The sequence below is a fragment of the Neophocaena asiaeorientalis genome, unplaced genomic scaffold, assembly GCF_003031525.2.
Source record: "Neophocaena asiaeorientalis asiaeorientalis breed wild unplaced genomic scaffold, Neophocaena_asiaeorientalis_V1.1 scaffold264, whole genome shotgun sequence".
Classification (NCBI taxonomy): domain Eukaryota; kingdom Metazoa; phylum Chordata; class Mammalia; order Artiodactyla; family Phocoenidae; genus Neophocaena; species Neophocaena asiaeorientalis.
Genome location: NW_020185332.1, coordinates 1331149 through 1350715, shown reverse-complemented (window position 1 = coordinate 1350715; position 19567 = coordinate 1331149). Strand labels below are relative to the sequence as shown.

At 36.0% G+C, this 19567-nt stretch overlaps 1 protein-coding gene across 8 annotated transcripts in view; it reads right to left on the bottom strand.

The window, feature by feature from the left end:
- Nucleotides 1-19567, bottom strand: part of DENND4A (DENN domain containing 4A) — a 156981-nt gene that overhangs the window by 115226 nt on the left and 22188 nt on the right. For all 8 annotated transcript variants that reach the window (XR_003001837.1, XM_024735209.1, XM_024735207.1 and 5 more), the window contains exons 2-3: nt 12145-12223; nt 4934-5266 (exon numbers count right to left, since the gene is read on the bottom strand). Coding sequence is in view for 7 of the 8 variants with exons in the window: in XM_024735209.1 (XP_024590977.1) it covers nt 4934-5244 (311 nt within the window). In the remaining variant the exon portion in view is untranslated. The remainder of the gene's footprint in view (nt 1-4933; nt 5267-12144; nt 12224-19567) is intronic.

Sequence of the window (19567 nt, the reverse complement as noted above, 5' to 3'; positions counted from 1 at the left end):
AGGAGTCCTCAAGCTGCAACTAAGGAGCCCAAGTGCCGCAACTAAGGAGGCTGCCTGCCACAACTAAGACCCAGCACAACCAAATAAATATTTTTAAAAATAAAAATAAATTAAATTAAAGAGTAACTGTTTTCCCTACCAAAAATTAATAATGTAAGGAAAATTTATATTAACCTCTGTTTATTGACATAAACCACAGAATAGCAATTTTGTGCAAAGGTACTTATTTTAACATTCCATTTAAGAGATAGATAGCTAGATAGACAGATGGACAGATAGGTGTATGTATGTACGTATGTCTCTAAAACCAAGCATCATCTTTAGAAAAAGCAACCTTGTATTTTGACCAAAGTTAAAATTTTACAAAAGGCTCCTTGCCATACAGTAGAGAACTTGCTTGCACACTTTTACCTCCAATACTTCCTTCAGCTTTAAGAGAGAGTTTTAAGGCTTTCAAAAGAGTAAATGACCTTAAGTCTATCTTTCATCAAAAGTACAAGTGAAAGTTTCCCCCTTCTCCTTTATGGTAAAATCATATGTTTTTAATAAAGGACAGGCTAGGCACCCATTCCTTAAGTTTTCTAAATACTATTATTTAAAGTACTCTGGAAAACAAAGAAAACATCATGCTTGAATAATATTAGTTTATTCCCTCATAGAATTCACTAATTTGTACTTTAATGCTAAGTCTTTGGCATTAGCAAAAAAAAATTAAAGCCCTATTATATTAAATGTTTCTTCATTTGTTATAAAAATTATTATAGAAGGTAATGTCCCCAACATCAATCAGTATTCCCTTTTATAAAATCCCATTATACAAATAAAATTTAGTGTAAAAAATTGGTCAAATTATTTCTTTCTAATATAATTTTTAATTTCCCTTTTGTCTCAGCTGTCAGCAAACTTAAAAATTTTTTTCTTTAAACATTCTATTTTGAAAATTTAGAGTGAAATTTGATGCTTAATCATAGCAGCTATGTATATCCCAATGTTAGCCTAATTGCTTACTCCTCCTCCTCTTGATCTTGCTTTTCTGTCTTGTTTTTTCTTAATCCTAAAAAATGGCATTGTCAAACTATTACATATAGAATGGATAAACAACAAGGTCCTACTGTATAGCACAGGAAACTATATTCAATATTGAGGTAAACTATAATGGAAAAGAATATAAAAATATATATATATATGTATAACTAATCACCTTGCTGTAAAGCAGAAATTAACACAACATTGTAAATCAACTATACTTCAATTTTAAAAAATAAGTAAAAAAAATTTTAAAGGCATTATAACAGAGAAGTTAGACATATCTGAATTCGAACCCCTACCACCTGGTACCAGCTGTATTATCTTAGGCAGTTACTTAACTTCTCTGATCCTTATACTATTCAATTATAAAATTTAAAAATCTAACTCATAGGATCTTGGCAGAATCAGATGAGAATACAAGTAGGGTCTCCCAAATAATGTCTGGCATACAGATGTTCAACTGAAAACAAGAAAAGAAAAATACAACACACAGAACAACAAACCACTATTTACTACCTCAAATTCTTAAAAGATATGGAATATAAATACATTTTATATATAAGCTACCTATTTTCTTTAATCAGGTATTGTGCTGTTGCATATATTACTTGTATCACTATTTTTGATTTTTATATTGTTGGGTAACTTTTCTTATCTATTTAAACTATAAGCTTAGTTTAAAGGCAATAATGACGTTATATCCTCCACAATGACAAATATATGAAAATAGCCATAAGAGTGGTTAATTTATTCATTCCAGTCCAAGTCCTTTCCTGTTGGAGAATCCTTCCTATGCCTGGAAAATTCCTCACCTCTAATTTAGGCAGCTCCAACACCTTGTCTAACAAGAATCTGCAACATTCCCTTCATTTTATTTGCAAACTAGAATTCTGACAGTGATCAGTGATCATAGGAGCAACTTAACGTAATCTTTTAAAAATAAGATCTAATAGCTGGCTTATTTTCCCAAATATGTAAACTTCATATGAAGCAATATTATACCTGTTCTGAAACCCACTTGAAGTTACTGTAATTAATTCATGAATTAACACAATAAAGACTGAGTTTAATATAACTTTTATCAAACATTAAGTAATAGAATTTTAAAAGTAGAAGAATGTTCAGGAGCTCTTCCAATTCATCCTATCTCCCCTTAGGTATGAGTAAACATGGCTATTCACTTTCAGACTTAATATATTGGGAGATGGAACTTTTATAGCCCTTCTACTGATGTTAGTAGGGACATTGCTATCATCCTTATTTTTAACCAGAATATTTTAAGTTAAGCCTATCCCCTTTTGCAACAGAGCCATGGAAACAAGGAAGTTAATCTTCATTCCCTATAAACCCTTCATCTATCGTGAAGACATTATTAGAGCTACTCTTAGCCTACCTTTGGCCTTTTTCTTTCAGTTTTTCAGGGAGAATCTTCTACATAAATAAATACATATGTATATATATATTTACATTTATATATTCCTCTTTTACATATATATTCCTCTTTTTTTTAAAAAAACCCAATCGTTGCAGAAATTGACAAGGTGATCCTAAAATTCATAGGAAAATTCAAGGGACCCAGAATAACCAAAACAATTTTGAAAAAGAACAAACTTGGAAGACTCACACTTCCTAATGTAAAAACTTACTACAAAGCCACAGTAACTAAAACTGTGTACTACTGGATAGGAGAGACATACAGACAAATGGAATAGAATTGAGAGTCCAGAAATAAAGCCATACATTTAACACCAATTTTTGAAAATGGGAAAAGAATATTCTCATCAACAGACGGTGCTGGAAGTGGATATCCATATGCCAAAGAGTAAGGTTGGACTCTTTCCTCAACATATACAAAAATTAACTCAAAATGGATCAAAGATCTAAATGTAAAGGCTGAAACTATAAAACTCTTAGACAAAAACTTAAATGTAAATCTTCGTAACTCTGGATTAGTTAAAGCCTTCTTAGATACAACACCAAAACACAAGCAACAAAAGAAAAAAATACATAAATCAGATTCCATCAAAATAAAAACTTTTCTGCTCCAAAGGATACCATAAAGAAAGTGAAAAGACAACCCACAGAATAAGAAAAAATATTTGTAAACCATTTATATGATAAGGAACTTACATGTAGAATATATAAAGAACTCCCAAAGCTGAACAATAAAAAGACAACCCAATTTAAAAATGGGTAAAGGATTCTGAATAGACATTTCTCCAAAGATATATAGATGGCTAATAAGCACATGAAAAGATGCTCAACATCATTAGCCACCAGGTGAATGCAAATCAAGACTACAGTTAGATACCATCTCATACCCACTAGGAGAGCTATAATCAAAATAATAATATAAAATGTTGGCTAGGACTGGCAGAAATCAGAACCTTCATACACTGCTGATGGGAATGCAGAGTGGTACGGCTACTTTGGAAGACAGACTGGCAGTTCCTCAAAAGGTTAAACACAGAATTACCATATGACCCAGCAATTCCACTCCTAAGTACATATACAAGAGAAATGAAAACATGTCTGTATGAAAACTTGTACATTAACATTTCCAGTAGCATTACTTACAAGAGCCAAAAAGTAGAAACAACTCACATGTCCATCATCTGATGAATGGATAAATAAATTGTGGTAGACCCATAAGATGGAGTATCATTCAGCCATATAAAGGAATAAAGTACAGACACATACTACAACATGGATAAACGTTGAAAACATTATGCTAAGTGAAAGAAGCCAGCCACAAGGTAACCATATACAGTATGATTCTACTGATATAAAATGTCCAGAATTAGGCACATCCACAGAGACAGAAAGTAGACTGGTGATTGTCTACAGCTGAGGGGGTTAGGGAGAATTAGACAGAAACTATAATGAATACAGGATTGTTTATTTTGGGGGCATGATAAAATGTTATAAAATTTATTGTGGTGATGGTTTCACAACTCTATAAATATACTAAAAACAACTGAATTGTATAATTTAAATGGGTGAGTTGGATGGTATGAATTATAACTCAGTAAAGCTATTATATAAAAAGGGAGCCTCAAGTTCAACACAGTATCCTAAATAAGGCACTAATTTACCCAAGATCCTTGTTTGATGCATACCGACTTAAGCACCCAACTATAATGATCATTATAACCGATCCTTAAAAGCCACCTTTTCCTCATACTTTAAAAATAATAAAAAATGTTATGAGCAGGATAATACATTAATTTCTGATACTTTCTTATAAATGTTTTTCAAATTATCTCCCCCCCCTTTTTTTTTTTTTGCGGTACGCGGGCCTCTCACCGTTGTGGCCTCCCCTGTTGCAGAGCACAGGCTCCGGACGCACAGGCTCAGCGGCCATGGCTCCCGGGCCCAGCCACTCCGCGGCATGTGGGATCTTCCCAGACTGGGGCATGAACCCGTGCCCCCTGCATCGGCAGGTGGACTCTCAACCACTGCACCACCAGGGAAGCCCTTTTTTTTTTTTAAGATTTTTTTGATGTGGACCATTTTTAAAGTCTTTATTGAATTTGTTACAATATTGCTTCTGTTTTATATTTTGTTTTTTTTGCCACGAAGCATGTGGGATCTTGGCTCCCTGACCAGGGATCGAACCCGCACCCCCTGCATTAGAAGGCGAAGTCTTAACCACTGGACCGCCAGGGAAGTCCATCTCCTATCTTTAATAGAAAGAAACTCAGACAAAAATGCTAGAACCTGTAGAATGAAGAGACACTGAAAAGATATAAGGAACACAGGAAAAGAATACAGGATTCTGGATATAAACGTGTCTATTTTTCTGAAGCAGCCATGTATCTATTAATAAACAAATTGAACAGTTAACTTCAAAATCTATAAGGTGTATTATTTGGATCAATAATTCTTTTAAAAAATTACTCACCCCAGATCTGTAAGTGGAGGCTTATCTCTTCCTCTTCTATAGCAAAGGAAAATCTGCGGCCCCACAAGACTTCCATTATTGAGATCAGCTGACAGTCCAGTTGGGGTAACATCAATACACGTGTAATCCCATGGCACTTCCTCCCCAAGAGATTTAATAATAACTGAAACATCTGTGATAGGTTCTTTTGGTTTAGCTACTTTATGACAAGCATCATTGAAGTGAATTTCTTCTTCAAGAGGCTTTGAAACATCAGTTAATCCCGCTACAACAAAGTAGTCAGCAACACGAGGCCCCTTATCTTCAATCATCTTCCATTACAGAAGGTTACATCTGAAAGAAAAGTTAAAGATAGTATTCTCCTGTAATAAGTCAAATAAATATTCTCCTATAATAAGTCAAATAAATATAAGTGGTTTGTGTACAAATAAGAACAAAAAACTAAAAAAAGTGCACTACCTCCCTGATTAAACACGCTAGTATTACGCATTTCACTTTCATATGTTAAAAGTATGCTTTTTTTAAAAAACAGGACTATATTTAGCATTATTTTTTTATTATAAAATTAATGCATAAATTTCCATTTTTGGCAATATGGAAGCCTAGATTACCTAAGTAGACAACAAAAAAACACACATTCTTTTAAATGCATAGACTAACTTGTAAAAATGTAAGGGGAAATTCCCAGGGCCCCAAAACACTGAGGAAACCAAAATGCCAGAATGCAGTGTATAAGCTCATACTGGGTGGGAGAATTTGGCTGATCTCCTCAGTAATCAAGGGGCGTGTATTTTTAAAAGGTATTACAGGGAAAGGAGACAATGCTTTGGGACCACATAAGATAGGGGATTAGAACTGAGACATCTGTATAAAACCAAGAGCCTCAAAGAACTACATCCCCAGTTAAGGAGTGGATTTTAAAAATCCATCCACTGGTACAGGGAGATAATAAAGTTTGCCTCAATCTGAACCCTACTTTGGGGGGAGTAAAAAGTCTCTTCTGAGAATGTATAACAATAGGCCTACTCACACTTGGATCTGAGGTTTGATCTTAAGCCATCTGCATGGTCCCAGGATGCTCCAAACTGAGACATTAATGATAACTGTGTTCCCAGGCTAGTGATAGCCCTGGGGAAGCAAATGCAAAAGTTCTAGAGGGTACCCTCAACACAGGTTTTCCACAGATAAAGCCCTGTTGAAGATGACCTCCTATTCTAAAATTATAAAACACACAAAGAAAAATCCACCCTGAATGAGTTTCAAAAGATACAAAAAACAGAAGTTTTGTATCTTATAAAACTTTTATTTCAAAACAAATAATAAAAGTAGGGCAACGATCATAACGGTAATGCATGCTTATAACAAATACAAAGAAAAAATACACAAAGTGGAATTCATCGTGTATTTGCAAACACTTTAATAGCAAAATCTCCTTCAGTTGTCTAGCATCACTTAAACCTTATTTGTTTCTTGAACTAGGAGAAGACATTCCCACCCCCAGCCCCTGCCACAGTACTGTCATTACTTATATAAGAATTATAGGAAAAAAAGTTTAACCTAAAACAGAAATTTCCAAACATGTGTCTCATGTTAGACTTAGTTCCAAAAAATTCAAAGAAAGGATTTTATGGACAAATATTGTACTGTATATTTATAATATATATTAAAAAAATTAAAGCCTTGGAAATCTTTTGATAAAGGTACCTGATTAACTTCCCTTAATCCAGGATTTCCCCAGTCTATTTGAACAACAAACCCTATTTTCCCACTTAAAAACTAGAAAAAGCCCTCAGAACATGCTTTATAAAATGCTATTTAAAGTAAACAGCCTTCTTTTGTAGACTATAAAATACCTGGAGGCAAAGAAATTCTTATGTAATATACTTGTTTATAATATAATTATCACCACTTTCATCATAATCCCAAAATTCATTTAATTTTCTATATGGCTAATGTCATGAGTTTTCAGAATTCATGCCACATTTTTTGGAATTTGTATCCATTGCTTAAATATACTCTACATTCTCACTCTTTGCTTAGAAAACACACCTCAAAAAGGATCGAATGTTCCTACTTGTTTTATTTAGGTATATATGGCTCCTATGTAGCAATTCCCTTACACATAAGATTTCTGCACAAAACGAACGGCTTAAACTTTTCAGAAATCCCTACTGTCCCAGACTGACAGTAAAGGAAAGTAATAACCTGTTCTTCTGGAAAACTGTTAAACACTGATAGTCACTCTCAGCTGACGGTCTATTACAGGTGTTTCACAAAAAAACAGCTGACCATCTATCCATTCTTTTAAAGTAGGAAAACAAAGCACTTCTGTATTTAACTTATTTTCTTCATTAAATAGTGTTTGAAAATAACTCTTCAATGGCTGCACAGTATTTTAACGGACATAACATTATTGACCTACTTCCTTATTGTTGGTCATTTATTACACCTACTTATTTTGCTAATAGTTTTTAAATGCTAAGATGAATAACCTTGAACATAAACCTCTGGTTACAACTCCTATTTTTTTCAGGATAAACTTACTGAAGTAGAATTATTGGGTCAAAGCAACACATACACTTACAGCTTCTATTAAGTGTTTATTTGCTTTTATGTGTGCATAAATTTTAAATTATAAGCTCTTGATAGACACGAGTCTTAAAAATTACCTTAGTAGAGCACTTTCCTTTCATCATAATGAAGAGATTTAAATATTCTCCTTTCTTAGACTCTAACTTCGTGTTATTTAAACTAACGCGTATAGTTACTATTACATACAATAAAGTTTTATGTCTTGCTATGCAGAAAGAAGGGAAAGAGAATGGAAATAGCACTATGATGAAAACATATATATGTTTAATAGGTTCTTTTGAAAGCTACTACCTTAGCCTTTGGAAATAAACAGCTATTATATGAATAAGCAGATATTTGGGAAAAAACTGTATGAAAATTGTTTTTATTACATCTTCCTGGTTTACAAATTTTTATCATTTGATCTGATTTGCAGTTGAATACAGTAAATAACTACTAAAAGGGAACAAGTTAAAGTTCTTCATCAATACATATAAGAGCAATCAATTCTAAAGTGGTGATAAAATATTCTTACTTTTATTGACAGAATAGTAAATTATATATTACTCCAGTTCCCTTAACTTGTCGTTGTTATTGTTGTTTTCCATTTATTCATTCGGGTGTGGAGAGTGGTAAAGAAGGTAGGCAAAAATATCTGAAGGCACTCACTGGTGACAAAGCATATAATGTCAAGAGCACAGCTGGCAACATCCCAGGTGACTTCTAGATCTAAATGCTCTTTAATTCTCTCAGAAAGAGTCTATAATACTGAAAATGCACCTCTACTTTTTATTTTAAATCAACTGTTTTTAAAGTAAGTTTGAGGTTTAGAAACTAGGGGGAAGACATTGTTACAAATTACAAGGCAGAGATAATACTGAAAATCTTTAACACAGAAATAAATAATGAATAGTATTTCCTAACAATTTCAAGAAACCAAGAGACTTCCATTGAAGTGTAAAATTTACAATCCTCATGGAAAATACTAAACATATATTAAGACAAAATGCCTTATGTTGGTAAGAGCCAACAAAAATTACTTGGAAAGAGCATCTGAGGAAAGCATTCGTAGTCATGTACAAAACTTGGACTTTTAGCGTAGTACATCAGAGCAAAAACCCTTAACAATTAGGAGGTAAATTTCTTTTCTTTTCTTTTTTTTAGAAGGTAGATTTCCTTAAATTCGTTTTGGAAACGGGGGGGGGGCCACACAAAACAAATATTTGATCCAACAGTTCTCGAAATAATCACAATAGTATAAAACCCTGAAACAACTTTACTAAAGTTCAAGTAATACTGCATCATTAAGCAGTTATTGTTTTTTTAATTCCTCTTTGTTCAACATGATACAGATAACTTAAGGAGTTAGCTCATAAGATGTTTACAGATATCTTCTTAAAATTTCAGATACCTACTTGGCTAGTATTTCATTTCAAATTACATCTGTTTTCTTTGAGATTAGAAAACAAAAAGGATGTGCTCTCTATTCCTAAAAGGTTCATGGGAGTGAAATTGAGAAATCATTACAAGAAAGCTCTTACCTAATCAGCAACTAAGGGAGACTGACCTGTTTTTCTCCCTTTCTATCTCTGCCCCATCAATTCAGATTCTTTTTTATTTCTTCTATCACTCCATTAGGTCAAGTAGTAAAGCATTTGCTACCTAGGCTAACTCTAAGGACAAGAAAAGGCAAGAGTGGAAATCAGGGATAACATTTTAAAGATATATGAAAAACGAATCTGAACATAAATTTTGCAAAATTATATACTATTACTGAAATGGTAAAAGGAGCAAAGTCTTTGAGATAGGGCCTAGTATAGTCATAAACTCAAGATTATACATGAAAACGGTTGATAACACAATGGACCAGTTCAACTCCCCCTCACTCCAGTTCACTTCAATAAATAAGCTAGAAGAAATTTTCTTTCTTTTTTAAAAACAATGTAATTCCACAGTTAAAAACCTAACCTAGCTCATCTTTTCTTACATTATCAAAACTAAGCTAGAGACCTTCATTCCCATCTTTTTCTAAACTTCACCTCTCATTTTTCTTCCAACCAAGGTAATCTATCCACTGTCCTTCAAATACAGTTTTGCTCCTTCCCTTTGATGATACACTATTACCTTTTTCTAGTCGATATATGTTCATCTTATTTTTCAAAACAATTTAAATGTATGTGGATTTTCATTTAAACTTTATGAATTGTACAGAACAGTAGAAAGAAAAAGAAATTCTATAATCCCATTCATAATAATAAATCTGGTTTATATTTAACAAAGTTTCCTAGTCTTTTTCTTCTATATGCAGTTACAATATAGAATATAAATATTTTTATTTTATTTAAAAAGCATTAGTCTAAACTGTTATAATCTTCATAATTATACTAAATGACTGCACAATATTCCATCAAATAGAAATATACACTATAATCAGTACCCCATTTTTCCTTTCCCAGCTAGTACACAAAGTATGGTAGGTAGGTGCTTAAAAAAAATTTAAGTGAATAAATAGTTCACTTTATAACCTTCCTCAAGTATATTATACTAAATGTAATGTCTTTTTTCTATAATTCAGAGTCCATTTTCTGAACCCCAACTACCTTAAATACTATAGTTTTTGAATGTAGGGTAAACACAGATAAAACTAGATGATTTGAGTCTAACTAACCATCAGGGCCTTGGGCGAAATTAGAAATTTACTGAATAAGTAATTGATTCATTCATTCCATGAATTTTTCATAAATACTTTTTAAGATGTGACACTATTCTAAGAGCCAGTGACGATACTGATGAAAGCTAGCCTCTGCCTTCAGAGTTTCTTGTTTAGTTTTATTTTTCCACATCTCTTTCTATTCCTTTATTCCACCTCTAGCCATCTTTTCTCCTACCACCCTTCCAGATCCCAAGTGCCTGCCTTCACCCTGCACAAAGTTTTTTTAAAAAAAAAATAAATTTATTCATATTTTATTTATTTATTTTTGGCTGCATTGGGTCTTCGTTGCTGCATGCAGGCTTTCTCTAGTTGCGGAGAGCAGGGGCTACTCTTCGTTGTGGTGTGTGGCTTCTTATTGAGGTGGTTTCTCTTGTTGCAGAGAACGGGCTCTAGGCACACAGGCTTCAGCAGTTGTGGCATGTGGGCTCAGTAGTTGTGGCTCATGGGCTCTAGAGAGCAGGCTCAGTAGCTGTGGTGCACAGACTTAGTTGCTCCGCAGCATGTGGGATCTTCCCAGGCCAGGGCTCGAACCCATGTCCCCTGCATTGACAGGCAGATTCTTAACCACTGTGCCACCAGGGAAGCCCCCAAAGTTTTTCTACCAGTTTCTCCTGAAAGCCCCACGCAGAGAAGTGACTCCTACTTTGTTGTTCCTTTCCCCATCTCCTTGAAAATTGGCACTACTTCAGCATCAGTATTCTATGGAGATTTTGAAAGGAAAGAAATCTTATTTGTATATCATATTTAACAGTAGGTTTGCTTTCTTTTAAAAAAGGTTTAACCCACCCAAGCCAACTTGACTTTTTTTTCTTTTTGTATATTGTATCTACTACAATATGCTCATTGCTTTTTTTTTTCACTTGAATTGTGAACTGTTTTTTTTTTTTTAAGGTTTATTTACTTATTTATTTATTTGGCTGCATCGGGTCTTAGTTGCAACACGTGGGATCTTCACTGAGGCGTGCAGGATTTTTTGTTGTGGCGTGCAGGCTCTTCATTGCAGCGTGCGGGCTTCTCTCCAGTTGTGGCGCGTGGGTTTTCTCTTCTCTAGTTGTGGCACGCAGCCTCCAGGGTGCGTGGGCTCTGTAGTTGTGGTGCGTGGATTTCAGAGTGTGTGGGTTCTGTAGTTTGTGGCATGCGGGCTCTCTAGCTGAGACACGTGAGCTCAGTAGTTGTGGCACATGGACTTAATTGCCCCGCAGCATGTGGGATCTTAGTTCGCTGACCAGGGATCGAACCCGCATCCCCAGCATTGGAAGGTGGATTCTTTACTACTGGACCACCAGGGAAATCTCCCAACTTGACTTTTTAAAAGTAAGTTTTTAGTAACCCAAATTGATGGACTATGTGGGGCAAATTTCTTAAGCAAGGGGGCACTTATTTGTCTTCTAGTCTACTCTGGAACCACTTCCTCTCTCAATATCTATTCCCGAGCAAAAGCCAACAACAAAAAAATCAAAACACAGCTGTGTAATTTGAAGGTTCCTTTTTGAAAGACTGACAATTTATATTAAAAAAAATTAAGATAGGAATAATAGACCTTTAAAGGGGAAGGATCTTTTCCTTAGTGATAGTCTTATCCTTTATTTTATAGCCAAAGAAACTAAAGCACAGAAGATGGCTTACTTAAGGAGACCCAGCTAGTTAGTGGTAGAGCCTGGACAAGAACTCAAGTCCCTTAAACCAGTATTCTTTATATTTGGAGATGCTGTTTCTAATAAATGGTGTTCAGTTAATACTGATCCAGGGCACACTTAAAGCATCTCCTTTCAGTAAGTTATTTTGTGTCACTTGTTACTCATAATCGTTACTTGGTGAATATATGTCAAATTCTTATTAAGAGATCTAGTAAATTAACATTTCACTATGTTTATACAGAAAACAGCTTATAAAAACAAATCGAAATGAAAAAAACAAAACTACTTACACATTACTGAAAGTCTCTCTTTGAAAATGATGCCAGATCTCAATTTGTGAATTCTGCAAGCCTTGGAGTTTGAGAAATACTGTATTAAAAAGAATAAGAATTAAGCTTAAATTAATTCCAATCAAATATTTCCCCCTAAGATGCCTGTGGATACTTAAAAGTCCTGTTAACAATGATAATTTTCAAACAAAATGGTTGCATATATTGTTTTCATATGGTTAAAGAGTCAACAAGTAATTTTCATATACCAGCTCCTCCAGAAAACACATTTCAGTCCAGAATAGATACATACTTTAAAAAAAAAAAAGCAAATAAGGAGGACAAAGAGAGAAAACAAAAAAATAAGTAAGGGCACAAAAGACTAAATGTGTACAGGAACAAGGAGAAAGAAAAACGTGCCTATTTCTTAGGCATTATGTATAGTATCTCATTCCTAGAAGAAAAAGGAAGAGGAAGAAACCATAGCTTTATCCAATACTGAATATCCACTAATGATGGGGAAATAGCAACAACAGCAGACACCAGATTTACCTAACTTGGTTGGTGCTTGGTGTGTGTCTGGGAAGTAGGAGAGGAGTGGGGAAAAGGCCAAAATCATTTGAGTCAAGATTTGATTAAAGTGTCTTAGAATGGAATGGAGGGTGAAAAGAATGAATGAGAAGTAACGTTAAGTACAATCTTATTACATTTTAGATTGCTAAAAATGGTTAAAATAGATATATATGTTTAAAAAACTAGGATATCACTCCACCTCAGATTCACTGAGTATTTTCAGTCAGTAAATACGGAGTGGTACATATATTTTTCAAATATTTCTAAAATCTTATTGCTGACAGGCAGCAAAGAAACAATGTAAATATTGACCTGCTGAAACATTTTTTAAATTCACCATCAGATTATCACAAAAATGTTCTAGCTGAAATACTCTATGTATGTAAAAACACTTGCAAATTTTGAAAACTACAGCTCCTATTTTATTGATAGAATATCAGGCTTGTTTTGATGCAATCATGAATTGTGAATGTAGTATATAACCAATTCCAAATAAATTTTCTGCTACATTGAGTTTCTTAATATAGTACAAACATTTTGTTTTTGACCATGACTCTGTGCTCCACTAAACTTAATATTTGTTTGTTACTCAATAAACAAAGCAATGGGGCTTCCCTGGTGGCACAGTGGTTAAGAATCTGCCTGCCAATGCAGGAGACACAGGTTCGAGCCCCAGTCCGGGAAGATCCCACATGCCACAGAGCAACTAAGCCCGTGCACCACAACTGCTCAGCCTACACTCTAGAGCCTGCGAGCCACAACTACTGAGCCCGCGAGCCACAACTACTGAAGCCCGCGCGCCTAGAGCCCGTGCTCCGCAACAAGAAAAGCCACCGCAGTGAGAAGCCCGAGCACTGCAATGAAGAGTAGCTCCTGCCCACCGCAACTAGAGAAAGCCCGCATGGAGCAACAAAGACTCAACGCAGCCAAAAATAAATAAATAAAATAAATTTATTTTTTAAAAAAACTATTTTGTTCAATGTTGAAAGTTTTAGATTTACAGCAGCATTCACAATATGCAATGTTTCCTCTTTGACAGTATGAACTTCCAAAACCTCTACTGTGATTCCATGAATTGTATGAAAAAATTGACCCATTATTAGAATTAACTGATTTCCCAGTACACAGAAGATGAGACTGATATAAAACTGGCATCACTTATGTGTTTACAAAGTTCTTCTGTTAATGGAGACAACACATCACAGCTACTGCTTCACCTTCCATATATGCATAAGAAAACTTGCAATAAAAAGTGTAAAATCTATTTAGCAGAGCATCCTTTGATGTAAATGGAAAGTCATGCTCCTCAAAGTGATATGTCAATGTGCTTCCTGCAGCTATATATGTTAAATTATCTTTCAGCACAGACCCCTTTAAATTGCTATTATTTTTAATTGAACTTTTTATTTTGAAATAATTGTAGATTCATATTCAGTTGAAAAAAATAATAGAGATCTGGTATACTTTTTACCCAGTTTCTCCCAATTGTAACATCTTGCAAAATTATAGTACAATCACAGTAGGGATATTGACATTGATGCAATTCCCCTATCTTATTCTGTTTTCCCCAATTTTACTTGTATTCATTTGTGTATATGTGTTTGTGTGTGTGTGTACTTAGTTCTATACAATTTTATTATGTGTTGCTACATGTACTTATCACCAAAGTCAGGATACAGAACAGTTCCATCACAAGGATCCTTAGTGCTGACCTTTTATTTTTTATTTAATTATTTATTTAAAATATTTATTTATTTGGCTGTGCCGGGTCTTAGTTGTGGCATGCGGGATCTTTGCTGCCGCATGCAGGATCTTCACTGCAGCATGCGGGATCTTTTCTAGTTGTGGCACGCAGGATCTAGTTCCCTGACCAGGAATCGAACCGGGGCCCCCTGTATTGGGAGTGCAGAGTCTTAACCACTGGACCACCAGGGAAGTCCCAGTGTAGACCTTTTATAAGTACGCCCACTTCCCTCCTGTCCTCCCCCCACTGTCCCTAATCTCTGTGGAGTGGTATATTTTTACCAGAGAGCACATAGGGCCAATGAAAGGAAAAGACAACTCTCTAAAAGCAATACCCCCTTACAACACAGGTGCAGAAACAAACCAGAGAAAAAAGCATATACGTGTGGAAAGACTTGTTGGTCACATTCACTCAGCCATCTGGAACACTACATTTGAATATGATTATACAAACATAAATGCACAGACATACGTATGCACACAAAGATAGGGACAGAGAGTGATCATCTACTAAATCACAATAAAAATCAATCCCCCTGGTTCTGAGATAAATTTTCCTATCATGAATAAATTCCAGACTGGAATCAAGAGGACAACATAAAATAATGCTACAGAACAACTACAGTGGGGATTCCTACATGTATAAGAAAATAAAAATGAGTCTTTTACTGTGTTCAGAGGTAAACCTGCCCCTCCCCCAGAAATTAGGTTTGAACTAAGGTAGCAGGGACTTCCCCAGTGGTCCAGTGGTTAAGACTCTGAGCTTCCAATGCAGAGGGAGCAGGTTCGATCCCTGGTCGGGGAACTAACAGCCCACATGCTGCGAGGCGTGGCCACCGGAAAAACAAAACAAAACAAAACAAAACCTGTAAAACTGATATTTTAAAAAATAAAGAAAATAAAATAGCTGGTATTCCCTTGAGAAATGGATCTGGTGTAGAAAGAACAGGAACAGACTAGAAATAACTGAAGGTTAATATGCAGATACCTCTTGTCTCTCCAGACAGACTATAAACAATTCAACTATAAATACATGGTAGGTGTATAAATATTTATTAAATAAATGAGGTCAGCACAGTAGGAAAAACATGTGAAAGTTAAGACACCACAGAATCATAGGATTGTAGAGTTAGGAGGCTCCTTGGAGATTTAGTTTCAATCCTTTTTATAAATGAAGAAATTGAGGCATAAACATTAAACAGCTTGCCTAAGACCGAATACATCAATTTATGACTCAACTCTCATAGCTTTTAATATGGAGTTCTTCTATACCATACTTCAATTCAAGAATGAAAGAGAAGAAAGTAAGTCCTTGGGGAGCCCTGTGTGTTAATTCGTGAATGTGGGCTTTGATGGACAAAAAAAGTTAACAGGTAAGTGGGAGAAGTTAAACTGGCTGAAGAGAGTGGGGCAATTGGCAGATAAGAAAAAGAATGAATGACTAAAAATCAGAGAAAAGAGTAAAACAGAAAATGAAAGAAGTTGAACAAAGAGATATGGCAAGAAAAGTAATAAAAAAAGATGAGTAAAAAAATAGTGCAGAAATGGGATGGAGAAAAGTGAGAAATGGTTAGAGCGGTATGGGGAAATTGTATCCAGAGAATTTCTTTTTAATTAATTAATTTATTTATTTTAGGCTGCGTTAGGTCTTCATTGCTGCACGAGGGTTTTCTCTAGCTGTGGCGAGTGGGGGCTACTCTTCGTTGCAGTGTGTGGGCTTCTCTTTGCGGTGGCTTCTCTTGTTGTGGAGCATGGTCTCTAGGCATGCAGGCTTCAGCAGTTGTGGCTTGCGGGCTCAGCAGTTGTGGCTCACAGGCTCTAGAGCGCAGGCTTAGTAGTTGTGGCACACTGGCTTAGTTGCTCCGCGGCATGTGGGATCTTCCCAAACCAGGGCTCGAACCTGTGTCCCCTGCATTGGCAGGCAGATTCTTAACCACTGTATCACCAGGGAAGCCCTGGAGAATTTTTAATGCTATTTATGTTCTTTTTAAAGAAACTATTAGATTTATCATTCCTATAAACAATTCCCTATAAACAACTACCAGTCTCATACTGAAAATCTGTTCATATTCAATACTATATATGAAATGCAAATATATGATGCTTACCAGTCTAGAGTGAGAGGGAAGTCTGGTTTTAAATTTTGTCTCTTGCACCATCTTTTTTTTTTTTTTAACTTAATTTCCCATATGAATACCACTCCCACATCGCAAAGTTCTTGCCTACGCTTTGAATTATCATAAACATTTTTTAATGTGTTGATAGGAGTTAACTTTTCTTTTAGTATTTATTTTTATTTATTTGGCTGCGTTGGGTCTTAGTTGTGGCATGTAGGACCTTTGTTGCAGCATGCAGGTTTCTCTCTAGTTGTGGCACATGGGCTCCAGAGTGCACAGGCTCAGCAGTTGCGGTGCGCAGGCCCTCTAGTTGTGGCACTCGGGCTCCACAGTGTGTGGGCTCAGTTGCCCCATGGCATGTGGGATCCTAGTTCCCTGACCAGGGATTGAACCCACGTCCCCTTCATTGGAAGGTGGATTCTTAACCACTGGACCACCAGGGAAGTCCCCTGAATCATCATAAACATTTGTTAGCTGGTATCTAAAATGAATTGTTGCCACCAATGGGATGTCCCCAAAAGCTTCTCTTAAACATAAAATATCTGGTTTTTCTTCTCCATTTCATGGTTACTTGAAATAATACTCACTGGGGTGATTAAAAATACATTTTCAGAAGACAAGTAATCTAAAATTCAGTTATATTAACATATAATACAAATGAGATTCACTGATTTAAAATATCACCTTTCTTGAAAAGTAGATATCAAGATTTATAGTTCTCTCATTTGGTTAATGTTGAACATCTCACTTTCTTAACTATTTCATTTCACCACCTATTTAAATATAGTACTTTAAGCCTTTTAAAGGCTTAAAATCCACTTTTCCCCACAAACTGTAACAAGTAACATATTTATTTGTTAATAAGCACCTGAAAAGAACTTTGAGAATTAATACTTGAAAACAACTTTGAGACATCTGTTATTCTCCCACTTAATAATGACTGATACAATTTTTTAATCTGTAGGATTTACTAGATGATCAAAGACTACAAACAAATAGTTCATACACAAGAAAACCCAAATACTTGGAAAAATTGAAAGGCTTGCAAATAATTACAGAAATTAAACTTCAAGGTTCTACATCATGTCCAGTAAATTAACGAATATGAAAAAAAACATTAAACCCAATGCTGTAGTGCTGTCAAGAAATAAGCACACTTAAAAACTGTCAGTGGGGGACTTTCCTGGTGGTCCAGTGATTAAGACTCCTTGCTCCCAACGCAGGGGGCCCAGGTAGTCAGGGAACTAGATCCCGCATGCTGCAACTAAGAGCCTTCATGCTGCAACTAAAAGATCCCGCATGCTGTAACTAAAAGATCCCGTGTGCCCCAACTAAAGATCTCACGTGCTGCAACTAAGACCTGGCACAGCCAAGTAAATAAATAAAACATTTTAAAAAATTGTTGGGACCTACCTGGTGGTGCAGTGGGTAGGACTCTATGCTTCCAGTGCAGGGGGCCCGAATTTGATCCCTGGTCAGGGAACTAGAGCCCACATGCATGCCACAACTGAGAGTTTGCATGCTGCAACTAAGAATTCCGCATGCCGCGATGAAGATCCCACATGCCGCAACTAAGACCTGGTGCAGCCCAAATAAATAAATAAATACTTGACAAAAAAATTGCTAATGGCACCATGAATTAGAACAATTTTTCTGAAAAGTAATCCATCAGTACTTAAAACTAATTGTACTCTTTTTTTTTTTCTTCGCTACGCAGGCCTCTCACTGTTGTGGCCTCTCCCGTTGCAGAGCACAGACTCCGGACGCGCAGGCTCAGCGGCCATGGCTCACAGGCCTAGCCGCTCCGCGGCATGTGGGATCTTCCCGGACTGGGGCACGAACCCGCGTACCCTGCATCGGCAAGCAGATTCTCAACCACTGCGCCACCAGGGAAGCCCTAATTGTACTCTTATTAACTAATTCTATTTTGGTGAAACATCTCAAGAACATACATATATTTTTTAGTCAAACTGTTGGTCTAGATTATTTATAACCATACCTCCTTAAAGATTCATAGAAGTTTTAGAGTAAAAAAGGTAGAAAGGTAAATAGGACTTGCCCAAAATAGCACAGTTCATCACTAGCAGAGCAGGGCCTAAAACTCCTTATCCCAGGTCTCTTGCTACTACATACCATGTAGACTATTCCACAGAAGGCTGAATCAATGACCCAGATTTGACAAAGATAAAGCAGATCAGGTTGGTGAGGCTAGATGACACATTGCTCCTTCTAAACATTCTGATGGCCAGGACCAGCCCTAGATACACTTCTATTCTTTAAACTCCCTTAACCTTCTTTCAGCAATCAAACCAAACTTCAGGACCTTCTCTTTCTTCTTATTCTCAGGAAAATTTTTAGTTCCACTAACTGATGCTCACTTTCAAATTTATATCACCAACCATGACTCTCTACTGAGATCCAAAATGCCTGCATAGGGCTTCCCTGGTGGCGCAGTGGTTGAGAGTCCACCTGCCGATGCAGGGGACATGGGTTCGTGCCCCAGTCCGGGAGGATCCCACATGCCGCGGAGCGGCTGGGCCCGTGAGCCATGGCCACTGAGCCTGCGCGTCTGGAGCCTGTGCTCCGCAACGGGAGAGGCCACAACAGTAAGAGGCCCGCGTACCGCAAAAAAAAAAAAAAAAAAAAAAAAAAAATGCCTGCATGATATCTCTACCTGCACATCTAATAGCCAAACCAGAACTACTTCTCTGGCATATCTCCACCTTTAGACCTAAACCTACTTCTCTGCCCACACACATACTTATACTCTATTATAAATTCAGCAGGAAAGGCATAAATTTGAACCTGGGACTTTGCCTGTACATATTATCAGTCAAGGTAGTTGACAGTCTCAAGTGAATATGGGCTCCAGAAAAGAAAAAAATAAACACTGCATGAATACAAAAGAGGGGTTAAAGAAATAAAAAGGCCAAGAACAGAACAACCTATCCCAGAGGAAACAGAATTTTTGGTCCAGACCAAACATATTTCTTTTTTTTTTTTTTTTTTTT